Genomic DNA, 21,016 nt, shown 5'->3' with positions numbered 1-21,016 from the left:
AGTCACCTTCTAGCCACCTTCTAGCGACCTTCTAGTCACCTTCTAGTCACCTTCCAGTCACCTTCTAGTCACCTTCCAGTCACCTTCTAGTGACCTTCTAGTGACCTTCCAGTCACCTTCTAGTGACCTTCTAGTGACCTTCCAGTCACCTTCTAGTGACCTTCTAGTCACCTTCTAGTCACCTTCCAGTCACCTTCTAGTCACCTTCTAGTGACCTTCTAGTCACCTTCCAGTCACCTTCTAGTCACCTTCCAGTCACCATCCAGTCACCTTCTAGTCACCTTCTAGTGACCTTCTAGTCACCTTCTAGTCACCTTCTAGTGACCTTCTAGTCACCTTCTAGTCACCTTCTAGTGACCCACAGTTCTTTACTCCCACTAGTTACAGTTCTCTAAGCAGCTGATTGGAAATTGTATGGGGGCGGGCGGTGAATGTTTACAGAGAGAGAGATCTGCCTGGCCTGTTTCATTGGGGACCCCTCCTGTCAGTATATTTTGTGTTTTTCTTCTTGGCCTGTCAGATTCTCCAGTGAAAATTCTTCATTTCCTTCCTGAGGGCTATTCCTGACCGCTGGGATCTGGCGGCCAAGTGTGGGATAAAGACTGGGAGGGCTAAGTAACTGATATGCATGCCCACCTCCCTCTAAGCCTCCTGTTCTAGTGTGGTACCCCCCACCCCCCCACCAATGAGGGGGCCAGCATCCTCAGCTTCCTTCCAAGTGTTATGCCCTAATGAGGGAGGGCAGTCACAGCTTTGCACAAGGTGGTTTGGGAGATCTGGGACCTAATTGCTTTTTTTTTTAATAGATCTTTATTGGAGTATAATTGCTTCATAGTACTGTGTTAGTTTCTGTTGCACAACAAAGTGAATCAGCCAAATGCATACACATGTCCCCATACACCCTCCCTCTTGAGCCTCCCTCCCATCCTCCCCATCCCACTCCTCTAGGTCACCACAAAGCACGAAGCTGATCTCCCTGTGCTATGCTGCTGCTTCCCACCAGCCAACTATTTTACATTCGGTAGTATATATATGTCGATGTTACTCTCACTTTGCCGCAGCTTCGCCCTCCTACCCCATGTCCTCAAGTCCATTTTCTATGTCTACCTCTTTATTCCTGCCCTGCAACTATGTTCATCAGTACCACTTTTTTTTTTTTTAGATTCCATATATATGCGTTAGCATAAGGGACTTAATTAAACTTAAAAGCTTTTGCACAGCAAAGGAAACCATAAACAAGAGAAAAAGACAACCCTTAGAATGGGAGAAAATATCTGCAAATGACACAACAGACAAAGGATTAATCTCCAAAATATACAAACAACTCATGGAGCTCAATATCAAAAAACAAACAATCCAGTTAAAAAATGGGTGGACCACTTAAATAGACATTTCACCAAGGAAGACATACAGATGGCCAAGAGGCACATGAAAAGATGCTCAACATCACCAATTATTAGAGAAATGCAAATCAAAACTACAATGAGGTATCATCTCACGTCAGTCAGAATGGCCATTGTCAAAAAATCTACAAACAATAAATGCTGGAAAGGGTGTGGTGAAAAGGGAACCCTCTTAACTGCTTTTTACACTGACTTTCAATCAGAACTCCTGTCTGAAGCTCTTCTTTTGCCCTCATTTCCAGAGATAACTGGTCCTGCTAATGTCTGAGTCTTTGCTGGGCGGTGAGGGGATTTGCAAACCCGACAGATTTTTGTGCTCTCTGTGGTGCTGGCTTGGAATTTAGCTCTCTGGGGTCGGCTGATCAGCTACCTCCCACCCACCTGCTGTCCAGAATCCAGAATGCGGCTGTCTCGCTCCTGCCCTCTCCATCTAGGTGTGTCCAGACCTTCACAAGCACACCTTTAGTGCTCTTTATTGGAATTTTGGGGTTTTTAACTCTGTCATCCTTGACTAGAAGTTTGAATTTAAGTTTTGATTTTCTTATTAACTTAGGAGGTGTTATGAAGTACGTGTGTGTTTTATTTCCACGTGTATAGATTTCTCTCTCTCTTGCATATACGCCCTCACTCACTGTCATTTTGTTCTTAATCTCTAAGTCTTTTTTTTCTTTTGCACTATTGTCAGTGAATGTGTCTCTATAATTTCATTTTTTAAAAAATGGAGAACAATGAGAATTCTTTTTCTTTGTTTAAGTATCCTTCAAAGCTATGTCATTAAGAACATAAAAGTTCACAGCTGCTCTATTTTCTCAGTAGGTTGTTATTTATATTATAATGAAATGTTTCTCTTTGTTCCCTTTTGTTCCTATCACCTTGAATTCTATTCTATTTGATTTTGATATTCCTAAATCTGTTTTCTTTTTGCTTGCATTTGCTGGCTTCCGTTTTTCCCATTATTTTGTTTTTCAACCTTTTTCTTTATTACTTTCTCTTTTTTAAGCCAGACTTCCACTTTCTGTCTTTTAAGAGACAGATGAATCTGACCTATTCACATTTATTATGACAACTGAAAGGTTTCTTCCTATTCCTTGCTATCTTATTTATTTACTTTTTTGTTTTCTATTTACCTTTTACTTTTGTTTTTTCCTCCCCTCCATTTTCTGCCCATTTGTTGAAATGATCACATTTAATTTGTTACATTCTTTCCATCTCATGTTTTGGAAGTTGTACTTTCCATTTCTATTCTATTCCATTTCTATTCAAAGCCAAGAAACCCACAGTGAAGGAGTGGGATAACTAGACTTAAAGTGAATCCTCAAACAGTGGAAACAGACCAGGCTGATCAAGAAAGAATGTGGCAGGAGTTTTCATGGTGCAAGAAACATTTCGCAGAAGCTAAAACCATTTAAGAGGAAAAAACCTGGAATCTTTTATTAGTAAAACTGTAGGATCTGTCTGCTGGAAACTATTAGGGACATGTGTTGGGAAAAGCTGGAGGGACAGGGCCACACTTTCAGGTTCTGTTTTAAAGCACCTTTGCCTAGTCTTTCTATCTGAGTTTCCATCTGAGCCAATTCTTCCGCCATCTTGAATTTTCCCCATCTCTGTGCTCTATGTCCTCTGCTGACCTTCCTGCCAGTGAGAAGGGGAGAGGGGAAGAGCTAGGGCTTTGGAGAGAGAACAAGAATGTGGCCTGGGAGTGATCCTTATCACATGTATGTGCTCTGGGCAGCATCAAGGGTAGCTGGACATCCCTCCTCTCCACAATTACATCTGCTGGACAGATGACAGGCCATCTGTTAGGAGGGAGCTCACTGCCTGGGCACTTCTATCACTGTAAACAGTGAGCAGGGCCCATTTTTCCAGGAACCAGACATTGAGAATTAGTCCATTACATGTAGTTCATGCAATTAAATGGAAATCTGAGGGTTATTCTGCCAGCAGGCATGTAGGTTTGAGATCATACTATAAAGATAAATGAGTCAAATTTGACCAAGAGTCTCCTTGAGATTGGGAACCTGAGCAACAGGGCTGCAAGAGCAGTCAGGCTTTGTTGGGGAGGGGGGATTATGGAAAAGAATAATCCCCCATGAGGATCTGTCAGGGTCAGTGAGACCCGGAGAAGCCAAAAGAGGAGCCCTGGGCATGATGCTGGCATCTGTTGGAGATGCTGGCTCCTTTCAGGGATCCAATGGCTCCCTGGTGACAACTGCGCTGGTTTAGCTTGGGTCGGGCCCCAGGGCTTCTCCTTTGTCCAGGCTGGTGACTGGGGATGTCATTACTTCCATTCAATTAGCTATTTCCACCAGAAGCCATTGAAGGTCTGGAGAAGGTGGCAGGTGAGGGAGAAGAATGTCCAGTCTGGGAAATCTGGGGGATGGAGGTTCCTTCTGGAGCTACAGTGACAGGTGAGGGCCACCTGAGGCTCACCGTGAAGAAGATGTGGGGAAGCCTGGGGCAGGGGTCCACACATAGCCTGGTGACCTCAGTGTGTTACTTTAGACCACTGGGTTCACCCAACATCATAATGCATTTCTCCCAGGAGATGGTGCTGTGGCCTGGGCCAGGAGGGGGATGACAGTAGGGGCCATAGGCAGGGCTCTGAGGTGCTAGGGACTCTGGCAACTTTGGTCACCATCATCAGAGTGACATGTCACCAACAGGACAGCCAGGAAAGCCAAGATGCCACTGAAGGGCCAAGGCTGGTCTTCAACACAAAACGCAGAAGCCAGAAGGAAAATGGCGGTGGGCAAGCCAGAGGTGTGGTTCCTGATCTGGGGAGCAAGCTGAGGGGCAGGGCTGGGGAGACAGGGAGCAAGGCAAAGGTGGGGCTGAGGGAGCATGAGGGTACCCAGACTTAAGTATCCCAGGTGCTAGGATTTGTACTCCGTTGCATATATGTTCTACAATCTAATTCTTAGTGCATCTCTGTGAGGTAGGTAATAATGTCTCCATTTTAGCAATGATGAAACTGAAAGTAAAAAAAAAATTAAGTGACTTATACCAAGTTATTCAGCTAGCATGACTGACCTAATTCAGATCAAATTCAAAGTTCTTGTTTGTTCCACTCCACCTCTCTGGGAGTTCTTTTCCTTCCTTATAAAGCCTGGGAGGCTGGACAAGATCAGAGTTCCCTAAGCTTTAGCTTAGATCCACCTTCATGATTTTTGTCATCCTCACCTCTCGTCTCTACTGTTATTGGTGTAAAACTTTTCCTTAAGCAGTCTCACTTGTTTGTGTGTGTGTTAAAATGTACGTAACATGTAATTTTCCATTTTAATGATTTTAAAGTGTACAGTTCAGTAGCATTAAGTAAACTCACACTGCTGTGCAACACTTTTTGTTTTTAACTTAGATATATTTTAGAAAGGAAAACATGCTATGACTCTCGCGAATGGAAACCAGTATGGCTTTCCATAAACAAAAGTTAACCACTAGAATAAATACAGTGAAGACAGAAAGTTATTAACTTGCAGCTGGTGACTAGTGCCACTGAGGTCTCTGAGATGAGGCCTGCTCCTTCCCACCCCCAGAGTCCCATGTCTTTAAGGGAGGGTCCCAAGTATTGGGGAAGTGTTAAAGATAGGACAATTCCTTCTTCATACTCAGAAAATTTGGAAGAGGAGTGACAGGGTCATTTTCTTGCTGTGTTGACGACGTGATACCGTGCTGTGCCCAGGTACCTCCTTCCACCTTGCCCATCACAGAGCCCCCTCCCCGCCCCCCAGGCCCCTGAGCACACCGTGGAACTGCTGGATGTGCACAGGCTACGGCCCTGCAAAGCTCTGTGACCCTTGACCCCGAACAAGGGGATCTCCCTTTTCTTTCCAACTTGGATGAATGACTAGGAGCCACCTTCGGAAGAAGTCCTGCAAGTTCCCTTCCCCATTTTCCCCAAGAGAAGCGACGGTAGCTCCCAGACATCCTCTCTCTGTCTGAATCCCATAACAAGGGTTAGCTTGCCCAAGCTCCGCAAGCCCAGCCACCCTGGCCGGCAGCATGCAGAGCACTCGGTTACGATGTCTGCACAGGGCAGCTGTGACCAGGCCGCACCATGGCGCATGAGGCCACCGACTGCTCTGAGTGAGTGAACTTAGTGGAACTGGGTAGAAAGGCAGACGTGTTAAGCGCCTGAGGTGGAGCTTACAGGGCTGGTGGAAAACAGAAGCCTCCCCTGACAGGCAGAGGCCTCTGACACAGGGGTTTCACCACGAGCCAGAATTCAGTACGACATTAGATGTGTCTGGGTGCCCGTTTCCCTGCATAATGGAAGCAATGGAATGTGTGCACCTGTGTCCTCCTTGGAAGCACTAAGAGGCTGAAAAGGACATGAGGAAGAGTTGTTTTTTTAAGCCATGGAGGGATGTTCTCTATCAACATTATAAGGAAACATTTCCATTACTGAAGCTGTGGATGTGTCACAGTAAAACAAGGTGTGATACCAGGAACGTGGTGGCAGGGGATAAAGCTCACTTTGGAGATCCCAGTGAAATGTCATGCTGAGTGGAGTCAGGGGCTTGGCGCTTGAGAGGTGGAGGTGCTGACGGGAGGGTCACTCTCTGCCTTCTCCCCTCTCCTGGACGTAGTTAAACACGCCCGCCCCCCCCACCCCCGCCTGGAGCCCCGCTGTGATGCCCGCTGGACACAGGACGCACGCTCCTCACCTGGGGCTTGCTCTCATCTTTGTCCTTGTAGTAGAAGAGCTGATCCCCACGCAGCACGAACCAGCGTTGCTGCCAGTTCTTCATGATGCTCCTCTGCTTCTTCAGCCAGCCAGCCTTCAGGACGGGGCCCAGCCTGCGGGGGCAGGGTGTCTGCCCAGGGCTCCGGCTCTGCTCCCCCATCACCAGGCTTTTGGAGCGGGCTGGAAGCCAAGCACACACACAGTGAGCACGAAGGATGGCAGGCCAGTGGTCAGTCCTTGCCCCACCCTGGCATCCCAGCTGCCCGGTGACCAGAGTATGGGAGCTTCAGCCAGCAGGGCATGATCATGCTTGGCCTATCTCCCCGTTGGGTTCAAAGGGGCATGGGTTGGAACCCCTCAACACCACAGCCCAAGGTCATCCACCTGGGGGAGTGCACAGCCTGCCTGATTAGTTTCTGCTATGTCTCTGGGATCCAAGATTCTGCCTTTCCCCAGGTTTGTTCATCCATCCATGCCTCCATGCATCCATCCAGCTTTCCATTTGTTCAATGACTCATTCATTCATTCAGCAACTATTTATTAGTACCTACTATGTGCCAATCACTGTTATAGGTGCTGGGGAAAAAGCAGTAAAATAAGAAACATAAACATCTGGATCCTGCTAGAGCTCACATTCTAGCAGCGTTCCTGTCACTCAGGCCCCAAGGGAGCTGGCCCCAGCAGACTCCCTCCCTGGTACCTGCGTGGCACCTCTCCCCTGGCGGCATCAGATCTCAGCACCATTGCCCAGAAGCCCCATCCCACCTGGCAGACCACCTTGCTGCTTCCCTGGGATCATCCTGGCAGCTGGGCCTGCACCGCAGGGCCTCTGCTGCAGGTGCTTGCTGTGACTTGCTGATGGCTCCCCGGCAGGGTGAAGGGGCCGCCCCTCCGACCTACAGCCACCGAGTGCCTTGAGCACTCCTGCCCCGCAGAGACCACTGAGCAGCGCTCTGCCAGGGTTGGTACTGCCCTTCACAGTGATTGAGTTCTTGCCCCTCCCATGCCTCCCCTACCCCTTCCCCTCGCTCTCCCCTCTGTCCTGGGGAAAGCTTCTCTCCTCTCTCTGGCCAGTATCAAGGATACTGCTGCAGTGGTCACTAGGAGGGGCCATCCTGGACTTTGGAGGAACAACTCTGAGTCCAAATGTAATCACACTTACAATACTTAGACCACGGATCCTAACTTATGATTGGAACGCATGGTCCCTGCAACCCACAGTTGTTTCTTCCATCCCTTTCCTACTCGATCCCTGGCTTGGCTGCATGGTGAGCTCCTATTTATCCTTCAAGATCCAACTCCACAGAACCTTCCTTCTGATCTCTTCTAGATAGTCATTCCCTCCTCCACCAGGACATGTGGTCCATGGCTGGTATTTATTAATCTGTGTGGTTGCCTTTCTGCCCCTCTAGACTGAGGGGTAGGGATGGGAGGACATGATGTCTTATCTAGTTCTGCACTTGTGGCTCTCATCACCACACCAGGCAGGTAATGGATGTAAGACATGGTTGTCAAACATCACGGGCTACTTTGGCATACTCTTTTATTTTAAATTGAAGTATAGTTGATTTACAGAATCACCTGTCCTTGGCAGAAGCAGGGCTCCAGTGGAGGAGAGGAGAGGCCAGCCCCTGCTCCCCTCAGTTCACCAGGGAGGCGCTTCCTGCAGATGCCACTTAGGCTGCCCAGCCAACCCGGGTTGTCCCCCAGCCGATCAATCACACAGATATTACTTATAAGGCCCATAGAGCATCTTGAAAGGAAAATCATTGTTGTTATGATTTATTAATAACCACTGTTCCTGTCTTCAGCATTTCCTTGAATTAAGCCATGTAAATATTCCAGTTCTGTAAACATTTAAGCCAAGATTTCAACTCAAACAGCTCTGACCTTCTAAGGCTCCAGAACTAAGGGGAGTTTCTGGAGTTTCTGGCCCAGGAGCAGGCCTGTGACCTGGGGAGGAGGAGGGTGCTTTTTGCCCTCCTCAAAGTCAAGTTCTTCGGCTCACAAGCACAATCATTCATTCACTCATTCATTCATCCATGCCTTCCAAGTCTGCGGAGCTCCTCCAGGTATGGGGCAGAACCCCGAGTGGTTGGTGTTCCCCCAGAGCCCCAGGGCTGGCAGGAGAAATAACATAAAGAAGAGCCACACAGAGATGGAAGAGTCACAGGCCACGTGGACAGGCAAAGGCTGCAGACACTTAAATGAAGGTGCACCTTTCCGCTATAGACATTTGCAGAGCCACCCAGAGGAGGAGCGCCTAGGCTGAGCCTTGAAGGATGACCAGAATTTGGGCCCACCACAGGGGAGGGGGCACTCCGATTTGCAAGGAAGGAACAGGAGTCGCATTTGCTACCTCTTGGCTCAGATCAACGAGTGTGCCGGGTTGATGCGGTCACCTATTCGCACTGACAAGCATCTCTTGAGAGGATGGACCACACGCCCAGTCTCTCCTTTCTCACCCCCCAGTCGCTGCCAACCCCTTCCAACCCCTTCCAACCCCAAGTCTCTCCTTCCTCACCCCCGAGTGACTGTCAGCCCCAGTCGCTGCCAACCCCTTGCATTTGGAGATTTTGTCCTCTCCTGGAAACTGCTCTGATGAAATCCGACAGTCTGGTTCTGATTCTCAGCCTCTGAGACCCTTTGGTGCTCAGGCACATTGATTACCCTCTTCCTGAAGCTCTTCCTTCCTCCCCCGCTGCAGAGCCCAACTGCCTGGTACACCCACATCTCTTACCACCTGCCCAGCCCATTCTGGCCTCAGTTCCTCCTGTTCTCCCCGAAAGTCCTGCTGTTGCCCAAGGCTGCCCCACCTGCCCTCCATTCCATCATGAGTCCAAGTCTTTATTTCTGCCCAGATCTTTCTCTGAAACTTCAGGCTCACGTTAAACCATCTCCATGGGGGACATCTCCATAGGGATGGTTCATGATCGCCTGTGCTCATGTTCAAATTCAATGCCTGCTGCCTACTCACATCTCCCAAACCTGCTCCCCATCCCCCTCCTCACCAAGGGCTCGTGACTGGGACCGGCCAATCTTGACAGCTTGGAGTTGTTTTGACAAACCCCTCCCCATCAAGTCCCAATTAGTGTCAAATTCTGGCCAAGTAGCATTGGCCAATTAGTGTCCAAATTCTGAAGATTCTCTCTTTGCACTCTTCTTTCTTTTCATTTCTGTTTTACTGAATCAATTCGAATTCTTATCATCCCTCGCCTGGACGCCTTCCTCTTACTCCCTGCCCTCTGTAGGAGTCTCCAGAAGAGATACGCAGCTTCCGAGGAAATCTTTCTAAACACAGATATAATCAGCTTTTACTCCTTTTCTCCACAGTAGTTAGAGTATTTATCAATTACGTGTGGAGTAAAATCCAACCCCAGCCTGGCAGTCACGATCAGTTCATGGGACAGCGCCACCCCAGCTTAACGATGCACCTCCCCATCCGCCCAGGGCTAACGGCTGCCGAAGGTGCCTGCATATTACGCCTACCTGGGACCTTAGGAGATCCGGTCTCCAGGTTTGTTGAAACACAACTTCCGGGGGAAGGACCTGGAATCTGGATTTTGAAGCAGCCCAGGTGATTCCAATAAACGCTGCCCTGGGGTCTAGTCACACTGGACAACTCCCCAGTGTAATGCCCTTTTGCTCATCTTCACTGTCAAAGTCGTACTTTCCACTCAACGTTTGGGTCCCGTTGCACCTCCTCCATGTAGCTCTCCAAGAGTCACTCCACTAAAATTAGTCTCTTTCTTTTCACTTCAATTTCACCTTTAGAATAGTATGAATAACAGTCTGATGTATAGTAGTGTTGTTTGTGCAGTGCATGTATCTACCTCTCCCCAAAACTGAGGGCCATGGAGAGCTAGGGGGCCCAACTCCCTCCTGGGAAAGTCTGTGTGCATGAGTGTGTGTTTTTTTTCTAGTATGTAAGTATGTACGTGCATGAGTGTGTAAGAGAATGTGCATGTGTGAGTGTGCATGTGCATGCGTGTGTTTGCAAGCATATGTGCTTGTGAATGTGTGTGTGTGCATGCTGCAATGTGCAAGAGTGTGTGCACACATGTGTGTGCCATTGTGAGTGTACAATGAGGGTATGTTTGTAAGTATGTCTGAGAGTGTGGGTGCATGCATATGTGTGAGTGTTTGCAAGCTTGTGAGGTGTGTGAGCGCATACCTGTTTGGAGCAATCCTAAATTCAGAATCTGGGGTCTCGGTCCAGCAGTCAGTTCTGAGCGAGCAGACCCTGAGCCCAGGGCCTGCAGACTCATCCAGGAGCCCTGGAGGCCTGAGATCCTTACTCAGAAGCCAGGCTGTTGGGAAACTGGGAAAGCTGACAGGACAAGCCCGGGGAGGAGAGACAGAGGGTACAGGGTGGGGTGAATCTCTGGGAGGGTGGAGAGGAGGGGCCACCCTGAGAGACATTTAGGAAGTGGGGCTGATGACTGACGGCATGGAGAGGGGGACAGGCCAGCAGTCAAGGAGGGGCAGCAAGATGGTGCACATGTTAGATTTTGCAGTCTCTCTGACATCCAAGAGGATGTGTCCGGGGAAAATGGGACGCGGGGGAGGGAGCCAGCTCAGGAGAGAGGTGCTGCAGATCAGTGCCCAGCACATAGGAAGCACTCAGTCAGGATCTGCTGAATGACACTGCACTAAAAACCTTCATGAATTGCTCATTTAACCCTTCCAACAAGTGTTCTTCAGCCACCGGGGTCGCACCGTGCATAAGTGGCACAGCCTGTTTGTGAATCCAAATTCTCCCTCCTTCAGGGCCTGCTCGGGTGGTGATGGGGGGTTAGCTTGGAACAGCCGCTGGGTGTTGGCAGACTCGGCCCTCATTGCATTAGCACTGGGCTGGCCTTCCTAGAAATGCTGGCCCAGGAGGGGTGAAAATGGGAGAAAGAAGGAACTCGATGGGTGGACAGGGTGAGGGTAGGGTGGGTGGCAATGGAAGGGATGGACATGCCTAAGTGCCTGCAAGGGCCAGAGTTAGGGGTGGAAGCCCAGCAGCTGACATGAGTAATTTCACTTATTCCTCAGAATAATCCTGAGTTCTCAGATGTTCTGAGACTCAGAGGAAGAAAGCTGAAGGTTACACTCAAGGTTACACAGCAATGTTGTTATGTGGCGAAGCCAGGATTCAAAGCCCAGTCAGTGCTGGTCACCGAGGATGCTACAATCCTTCCCCAGCAAAATCGAGACTGAGCGGGGCCCTAAGTGCTTCAGCTCAGAGATGCCAGGAAGGGAGGAGAAAAGCAGCCTGCACAGGAGTGCGCCCAAGTGTCCGCAAGGTGACAGAGGCTGCCAGGGATGACAGCACCAGTCACTCCAACTCAGGAGGTCAGAACCCTGGGTGGAGGAAATGGAATGCAAGGACCCAAAGGTTCATTCATTATCATAGAAGGACAAAGGGCTATGCAGGCAGCATCAAGGTGCAGGGCCAGCCATGATTTTTTTTTTTTTTTGGCCTTATTGTGTGGCTTGTGGGATCTTAGTTCCCCAACCAGGGATTGAACCCAGGCCACAACAGTGAGAGCGCCCAGTCCTAACCACTGGACTGCCAGGGAACTCCCATGCCCTTTTCCTATCAAGGAAGTGTAAAAAAAATTTTTTTAACATCTTTGTTGGAGTATAATTGTTTTACAATGTTGTGTTAGTTTCTGCTGTATAACAAAGTGAATCAGCTATATGCATACGTATATCCCCATATCCCCTCCCTCTTGCGTCTCCCTCCCACCCGCCTTATCCCACCCCTCTAGGTGGTCACAAAGCACGGAACTGATCTCCCTGTGCTATGTAGCTGCTTCCCACTAGCTATCTATTTTACATTCGGTAGTGTATATATGTCAATGCTACTCTCTCACTTCATCCCAGCTTACCCTTCCCCCTCGCCGTGTCCTCAAGTCCATTCTCTATGTCTGTGTCTTTATTCCTGTCCCGCCCCTAAGTTCATCAGAACCTTTTTTTTTTTTTTAGATTCCATATATATGTGTTAGCATACAGTATTTGTTTTTCTCTTTCTGACTTACTTCACTCTGTATGACAGACTCTAGGTCCATCCACCTCACTACAAATGACTCAATTGCATTTCTTTTTTTTTTTTTTTTGCTTTTTTAATTATAATTGCGTTTCTTTTATGGCTGAGTAATATTCCATTGTATATATGTGCCACATCTTCTTTATCCATTCATCTGTCGATGGACACTTAGGTTGTTTCCATGTCCTGACTATTGTAAATAGTACTGCAATGAACATTGTGGTACATGACTCTTTTTGAATTATGGTTTTCTCAGGGTATATGCCCAGTGGTGGGATTGCTGGGTCGTATGGTAGTTCTATTTTTAGTTTTTTAAGGAACCTCCATACTGTTCTCCATAGTGGCTGTATCAATTTACATTCCCACCAACAGTGCAAGAGGGTTCCCTTGTCTCCACACCCTCTCTAGCATTTATTGTTTGTAGATTTTTTTGATGATGGCCATTCTGACTGGTGTGAGGTGATACCTCATTGTAGTTTTGATTTGCATTTCTCTGATGATTAGTGATGTTGAGCATCTTTTCATGTGTTTGTTGGCAATCTGTATATCTTCTTTGGAGAAATGTCTGTTTAGGTCTTCTGCCCATTTTTTGATTGGGTTGTTTGTTTGGTTTTTTTTCATATTGAGCTAAATGAGCTGCTTGTATATTTTGGAGATTAATCCTTTGTCAGTTGCTTCATTTGCAAATATTTTCTCCCATTCTGAGGGTTGTCTTTTTGTCTTGTTTATGGTTTCGTTTGCTGTGCACAAGCTTTTAAGTTTCATTAGGTCCCATTTGTTTATTTTTGTTTTTATTTACATTTCTCTAGGAGGTGGGTCAAAAAGGATCTTGCTGTGAGTTATGTCATAGAGTGTTCTGCCTATGTTTTCCTCTAAGAGTTTTATAGTGTCTGGCCTTACATTTAGGTCTTTAATCCATTTTGAGTTTATTTTTGTGTATCGTGTTAGGAAGTGTTCTAATTTCATTCTTTTACATGTAGCTGTCCAGTTTTCCCAGCACCACTTATTGAAAAGGCTGTCTTTTCTCCATTGTATACTCTTGCTTCCTTTATCAAAATTAAGGTGACCATATGTGTGTAGGTTTATCTCTGGGCTTTCTATCCTGTTCCATTGATCTATATTTCTGTTTTTGTGCCAGTACCATATTGTCTTGATTACTGTAGCTTTGTAGTATAGTCTGAAGTCTGGGAGCCTGATTCCTCCAGCTCCGTTTTTCTTTCTCAAGATTGCTTTGGCTATTTGGGGTCCTTTGTGTCTCTATACAAATTGTGAAATTTTTTGTTCTAGTTCTGTGAAAAACGCCATTGGTAGTTTGATAGGGATTGTATTGAATCTGTAGATTGCTTTGGGTAGTATAGACATTTTCACAATGTTGATTCTTCCAATCCAAGAACATAGTATATCTCTCCATCTGTTTTTATCATCTTTAATTTCTTTCATCAGTGTCATAGTTTTCTGCATACAGGTCTTTTGTCTCCTTAGGTCGGTTTATTCCTAGCTATTTTATTCTTTTTGTTGCAACGGTATATGGGAGTGTTTCCTTAATTTCTCTTTCAGATTTTTCATCATTAGTGTATAGGAATGCAAGAGATTTCTGTGCATTAATTTTGTATCCTGCTACTTACCAAATTCATTGATTAGCTCTAGTAGTTTTCTGATAGAATCTTCAGGATTCTCTATGTGTAGTATCATGTCATCTGCAAACAGTGACAGTTTTACTTCTTCTTTTCCAATTTAGATTCCTTTTATTTCTTTTTCTTCTCTGATTGGGAAGTGTAAATCTTTTGTTTGTCAGAGTTGAAGAAATTAAAGAAGTGAATGTACAGAAGAGGAAATACAAACAGCCAATAAAGATGTGTAGTGATGCTGGATTTCAGTAGTAATCAGGGGGAAGTACAAATTATAGCTATTATATGATGAAGCACTGTGTACCCTTTAGGCAGGTAAATTTTTAAAATTCAGTAATATCATGTGTTGTGAGTTATTGTAAGCTACTTTATAGAAGGCAATTGGGCTGTGTTTATTAAAATTGAAAACATGCCCACTCTATAACCCAGCAAATTCCGTTTCTTACCTCTTTCCTGCAGAAAGAACCACAAGTGCCTAGGTAGTCACACACAAGGATGCCCTTGGAGCACTCTGAGTGATCCCTAAAAATGGAAAAACCCAAATGCCCAACAATAGGAAAATAGCCAAATAAACTGTGCTATATTCACATTATAGGATGCACGGCAGAAGTTAAAAGGAATGAGATGAATGTATATGAGCGAACACGGTTAGCTCCCCTCTTCAACAAACACCTCAGAAGAGGTGTCTTCACTCTTTCCAATTCCTCTCCTATTCTCTTTTTTTATTGTAGTAAAATACACTTAACATAAAGTTGACCATTTCAACCATTTTTAAGTGTACAGTTCACTGTGGCTTTAAGTACATTCACATTGGTATGTAACCATCACCACCATTCATCTCCAGAATTTTTTCATCATCCCTAACTGCTTCCTGTTCTCTTTTGATCCCACCCAGTTAGCCTTCCCCTACCTCTGTACCACCAAAACTGCTCTTATCAAGGCCACCAATGACCCTCACGTTGCTTAATCCAAGGTCAAGTCAGCCCATCCATTCCTTCCCCTTACACCACTTGACCTCAGTTGGTCCTTCCTGCCTCTGTGACCATTTCTACCCTTGGTTTCCAAGACCACTCTCTCCTGCCTCTCCCCTTCTTCACTGGCTACCACTCTCAGTCTCCTCATCATCCCCACCTCTTAAAGTTCAGCACCGGGGGCTAGTCCTTAGACTCCATTTCTGTCCACACTCACTGTCTCGGTGATCTCCTTCCATCTCATGGGTTAAAACACCATCAGTGTGTGGAAGGCACCTGTGCAGAGCTCAGCCCTGAACCCCAGACCCAGGCGTCCATCACACCATCCACCTCCAGCATCTCATGGCAAAGCTCAACTCCTGGTCTTTCCCCACCCCCAAACCTACTCCTCTCATGGTCTCCCCCATCTCAGTCAATGGAAACACTATCAGACATGCCTATTCCCAGCCACCATCATTTCTCACTTGAGTTACTGCTACAGCCTCTTCTCCAGTCTGCCATCTGCCATACCCCACTGCAGTTTCTTAACAGGGCAGCCAGAGACAGTTTTTAAAGATGGGAGTTAGATCATGTTACTTCCCTATGAAAACCCTGCAGGACTCCCCCTCTCACTCAGAGTAAAAGTAGGAGCCATCACTACAGCCTACAAGGGTCCTTGGGACCTGGCCATGTGGCCTCTCGGACCTCCTTGCACTTCCCTGCTCTTGGCCACACTGGCCTCTGCTGTTCCTCAAACAGGCCAGCCATGCACCGGCCTCCCGGCTCTGCACCTGCCATCCCTGGCCCCATAGGGCTTCCTCTCAGCCCCTTTGTTCTTTATTCAAATGCCATTTTCTCAGTGAGGACTTCCTGACCACCCTTAAGAAGATGTATCCCCAACCTTTCCATCTCCCCTTTTCTGCTTTAATATTTACTTAAGTTCTATTATAGCGGTGGAAGAGAGCAAATAGCAGAAAAATACACAAATTATAAAACTATATAAAAAGGGAAGAAAAACACAACCCCTTAAACAAAAGGTATATTCGCAAGGTATATTCAGTGGGTACATGCATTTGCATAGAAGGGACATGTCACACCTGTAACGGTGATTTTGGTCATGAAGGGGAGGACGGGGCTGTAGTATTGTGGTTTTATACAGGAAGGAATGCATGCATTGCTTACATAAATTAAAATAAAAACTTTAAAAGAGAGAGCTCTTTTGGAATGGAGCTAAATCCCCTCAGGAGATCTAAAATAGCAATTAAAATATCACAAGTTTGATAAATGTTTATGCATATTTATCTGCAACAAGCACTGCGCTGGGCTGTGGACCACAACACAAAGAGATGCCTAGCCTCTGCCTCCTCGGAGCTTCCAGGCTGAACAGATGACGCTTCATGGGAGCATGGCCCAGGCCCACCTGTGGACCTTCTATGGGATCAGGTCGGGGGCCCCCTCTCTGTAGGTGAGCCCCTCCACTGGGCCTGGGTCTACTCCAGCCTGTCTGCTCCACCCCATCTCGCATAAGGAGGGGCTCAGCAAGGGTGTGCAGTTCATTCACTCCCCCAGTGTTTCAATGAGGATACCTGGCAGCTGCTGCATCTTGGAAATGGCTGAGAACACATTAAAGATACCTTACACAGTGGAACATGCCGGAGCTCTGCCCAAACTCCCTTGATTCCTTTTTCCTGTCTTTATGCCCCCTTACTTCCAACAGCTTGCCCCGGGTGGTTTTTCAGGGCTGCTGGCCCGTTTTGAAGTCTGTCCTTGGGTTATTGGAGCCATTCTGAGCAGGCACTGGGAGAACTGGAAGTGCCCAGGAATTTACATCCCTCCCTCGCCCCACAGCCCTTGGCCAAAGACTCCTGCATATGAGAGCCTGAAAGCCCCTGCAGCCTTGTTTCTAGTTGGACACCACTTGGAGGGATAAAGAGGTGCAATTCACATTCAAAGTTCCCGTGGGGCTCAGGCTGACACCCCTCCTTTATTCGCTTTGCACCCCAGCTTGGCTCTCCCCTTCCTGGTGCTGCTACCCCCCTGCCGCCCCTCACTGGTGTCCCTTGGGAGCACCTGCTTACGAAATTACCACATACACTACTCATCTCAGGGTCTATTTAGGAGATCCACACCTAGCACACCTGATCGTTTTCAGGGCCTTATGACCAGGCTGTGGCATCAGCACCCTGTTTTTCCATCTGTAGCTCTGTTAGTGCAGCCCCGAGAGCGTGGAGGAGTGGCTGCACTTGAACTAAAACACAATTGATTTATAAAAGTCAATGGGATTTTAAAGCCGGGCTGGGGAAAGAGCAAGATGGCTCTCAGAGCTGAATTGATTTAAAGCGTAAGTATTGAGGCAGAAAGATTAATGGAGAAGAGAGAGGTGAGGTAATGGAAGGGGCACTCTGGAGGGGGCCGGACGAGACGGTTTCATGAAGTTAATGCAATTTGCAGCTAAGGGCAAGGGGGCCTCGCCAGGTTCCTGTGCTGTCCTGGGAGCACTGCATGAGCCTCAGATGATTTATTACAGGATGGTTCCTGAGTGCCCCTTACCTTTAAAAATTTTGTTTTGTTACTTAGCTTCTTTCTGGGCTCCACTTGGTCATCTGTTCTTTGCTAAGTCCCCCATCTGAGGGGTCTAGAGAATCAGCCAGGCCCTCCTAATGGGTCTCACTTAGGGGCCTGAAAGGTGAAGGACAAAGGGGAAACCTACCACCCCCCTTAAGTAAAAAGTATTAATTTTAATATAACTCTGAGGAGGTCTAGGAAGTTTGGATTTTTTCCATAATGATTATTTTAATGCTTTCAAAACATCAACATAAAAGATCACTTTCTTTACCATTATTTTTATTGGCTCTTCCTGGGTCTGTTTCCTGACTCAGCTGGTGCTGGTCTTCAGCGAGGGGGTGCAGGAGGCAGGGCAACCCCCAAACTGCATGACCTGAACTTCCATGCAGTGTGAACCCCCAGGTTCAACTGGATCCAGTGTTCTTTTATCCATTCATGGGGCTTATGGGGCCTCCTGGGTGTCCACCCTGTGCAAGCCACTGGGGTATGGAAATGAAAGGCACGTGCCTGCCGTGGTACAAGTAAAGGGAGAACAGAGACATCCAAATACAAGAGTCTGTCATCTCGGCACATATAAGGGGAAATGAGAGTGTGAAGGCAGCAGCAAGGAAGTCAGGCTGGGAGGTTGGGAGGCCAGAAGTGAGGCTGAAGCTGGATGAAAGAATGGAGTAAGCTGTTAAAAGGGATCAGGTTATGCCACCCCTAAATATGCCACTTTGGCATATTGATTATTTTGAGCTGAAGGCAACTGAGAAACAGCACACAGGAAGAGCTCTTTTCCCGCCCCCTTTCTGCTCAAAAGCAGGGCATAAATTTCCCTTTGTAAAGGTGCCTTGCAAGTCCTGTACCAGGAAAAGGAGAATGAGATTCTTATCATCAGGAGACGACTTGAGTCTGCATAATGAACCTTACTAAACAACCCTTATCTACCATACTTTTCCTCGTCACCTTCCCACATTTTACTGACCCTGGGTTTAACTGCCTCTTTTCTATAAAGCACCTGCCCGTACACTTAAAACTATCAATAAAATTTATATGTCTTTTCTCCTGTTAATCTTTTAGCAATTTAATTAGCAGGCCTCAGGTACAGAACTTAAGAGGGTAGAGGAAAAGTTTTTCCTCCCCTACACTATGGAAGGCTGGGAGGGGGAAAGGGTGTGCCCAGCAGATGGAACAGGAAGACATGCAGGATGAGAGAGCATGGGGTTAAACCCAGAAAGTCTGGCTCCCAGGCTCTTAACCCTGACTCTCACAGGACTCGTGTCACTGCGCTAGAACAGACCAAACCTTAACCCCTTCCTACCAAGACTAATGAAAAACCCTTTTCTTTGAGAAAGACAAGCCTGATGGATGTCACCTCACCTCTATCCACAGGCTGGACCTCCAACTATCCTGCCATGGTGGGATCCCTCTTGCTGCATCTCCTTTAAAGAGGTTATGCTTTAGCCATTATCGACATGGGTATGAAGTCGGGAAGATGAGAAGGCCTCTGTGAGCTTGTGTGCAGTCAGGTCTCCAGCTTCACTTCCCACTCATACCACACACCCCACTCTTTCCAGATCAACGACTGGTCCCCACAAGGCCATTTTGTGCCAGACAGCTGCACCTCTGTGCTTGCCCGCCTGATGAGCCCTGACACTCTTGAAGTGTTGGTGCAGCCGTTTCCTACTATGTGAAGACTCCTCTAGCAGGTTCCCAAAGCAGGGCCTTGACTGCCATCCATCATGCCACCCCATAGACAGCACACACTTCTGGCTGGACACATGCCTCTCAAATCTCTGTGTTGATTTGTGAGCTTCTCATGGCCAGAGAGGGTGCCCTCCTCATGCTTGATTCCTGGAATGTAGCAGAGAGCCTCTCAAATGCTTGCTGAATGAATGAGTGGACATAAGACAGGAATCCTCAAGTTCAAAGAAGATGGGAAAGATCAAATCCAAGAGACCTTGTGCCTCTACAGATGATCCTCCTGGGCTGGAAGAAATCTGCCAGCAGGATTTCTCCTACCCATGGCCTGTTTCCACATGATGAAAGGTTTAAGGGCACAAGATCACTGATTCTACTCCTGTAATCAGAGGAACGCAAGTAGGAGCAGGAAACAGGGAATGTAGTTTTCCTACTTTTCCTAGTTTGGTGGTGGGAGTGGAGAGGCCAACTGAGGTCATGGAAAGGGCACAGGATTTGTAGGCTCTTTAGCCTCTTGGAGCCCCAGGTTTCCACATAAAATGAGAGCAAAATACAAATCTTACCCACTTCCTAGACCATGGTGAGGAAGAAATGAATGACACTTTGAAGGTGCTTTGTAAACAGAGAAGCGCTGAAAGGATGAACGGTGGTGAGTACTGTTTCTCTTTGCTGCAGGCTGAGGCCTTGGGAGGCCTCTGTTCCCTCTATTGGACCTCGTCTGGGAGCAGCTGGCCCTAGGTTTGCTGCCTCTGCTCCTGTTCAGATTAGCAAGCCATTCACCAGGAGCCAGGGATCAGTGGAGTCGATGTAATTCAATATTGATTATAAATTTCATTTCTGCCTGCCTACGGGCCATTAGCTTAGATCAATACATTCTCCACCCTTGGTTAAGTAATCATGGAGGCTGTTGATGATTTCAGCAGTCAGGCAGGTCCCTGGCTGCCTTGGTTGGGGGAGCCCAAGGCAGCTCTCCCAGTCTAGGTCTAACCCAGCTCAGGTCTGTCTTGCAAATAAATCATTTATTCCTGTCTGCAAACGTGAAGGTCATGGACAAGTCTTCAATTCTCTGGGGCCAAAAGTCCAGCCTGGAGTTCCTGGAGCCCAGCATCTGGAAGTGCCTTATATCCTGAGTGTCTAAGAGTGCTGGGTTATGGACTCTGGGTATCTCCCACGGAAGAACTCAGTTTTCCCATCAGCTGGTATCTGGGAGGAGAGGCAGGAGGAGGGAGGAGGCCTGGGTTCACAGGACACAAACTGCCACCTTCATCTCCTAGTACAAGAGCCTCGGTGGCAGCAGAAGGACTGGTGGTCTGGGGCTGGGGTGTGTCCAGAAGCAGGGGAACCTGCCTGGCAGTGGCTGAATGCTCTCAGTAGATGTGCTCTGACAACGGTCCTGCTGTCCCCTCATGCCCTCTGCAGATGGCAGATAGGAAACACCATCAATCCCACAGCATTTACTGAACATCTATCTCTTTTCTCCCTGCCCTCAGGGTCACTCTCTGTAGACCCACTGCCCACAGTGCAGCCAGCACCATCGTCTAACGCTCTGTCCAGACACATCACTCCCCTGTTGAGAGCCCTACCTGGATGTGGGATGGGTCTGTTCTCCCTGCCGCATCACCTGGTCCCTTCACTGCCTTCCTGCGTAGCAGTCTCACGGTTGGCCAAGTGCATGTGCCTCTGGGTCTACATTCTTCACAGAATTTAGATTCTCTCTGTATCTCAGGCAAAGCAGATGCCATATCACCTAATTAGGTTACTGGCCCTTTGCTGTCCCACGCTCAGGGCCCTAGAGGTGGTCTGTTTTAGGGAGCCCTCAGAGCACCTGACAAGCCTGGGCGGGGGCAGCATGGGATGACCATGGGCATATTCGGGAAGGCCACACTATTCAGAACCAAGCAATCAGAGGAGGCCTATGAATCCCATGGTCACCCCTTAAGAGCAGAAACTTCCCTCTGAACAATCTTCCAGTGTGAACTGGTATGAGGTCAGGTGACCTCCAGTCTATCACTTCTTGACCACACCTCACATAGCCCTGCAAGCTTTAGGGTGAGACCTGGCAGGCT

The 21,016-nt window shown here is 47.6% G+C and overlaps 1 protein-coding gene across 3 annotated transcripts in view; it reads right to left on the bottom strand.

Moving 5' to 3' along the window:
• Positions 1-21,016, bottom strand: part of ARHGAP22 (Rho GTPase activating protein 22) — a 157,519-nt gene that overhangs the window by 128,531 nt on the left and 7,972 nt on the right. For all 3 annotated transcript variants that reach the window (XM_007178737.3, XM_007178738.3, XM_007178739.3), the window contains exon 2: positions 6,068-6,267. In XM_007178737.3, coding sequence (XP_007178799.1) covers positions 6,068-6,267 — 200 coding nt within the window. The remainder of the gene's footprint in view (positions 1-6,067; positions 6,268-21,016) is intronic.

The sequence above is a fragment of the Balaenoptera acutorostrata genome, chromosome 16, assembly GCF_949987535.1.
Source record: "Balaenoptera acutorostrata chromosome 16, mBalAcu1.1, whole genome shotgun sequence".
NCBI classification, from domain to species: Eukaryota; Metazoa; Chordata; class Mammalia; order Artiodactyla; family Balaenopteridae; genus Balaenoptera; species Balaenoptera acutorostrata.
This window is presented reverse-complemented; position numbering and strand designations above follow the sequence as displayed.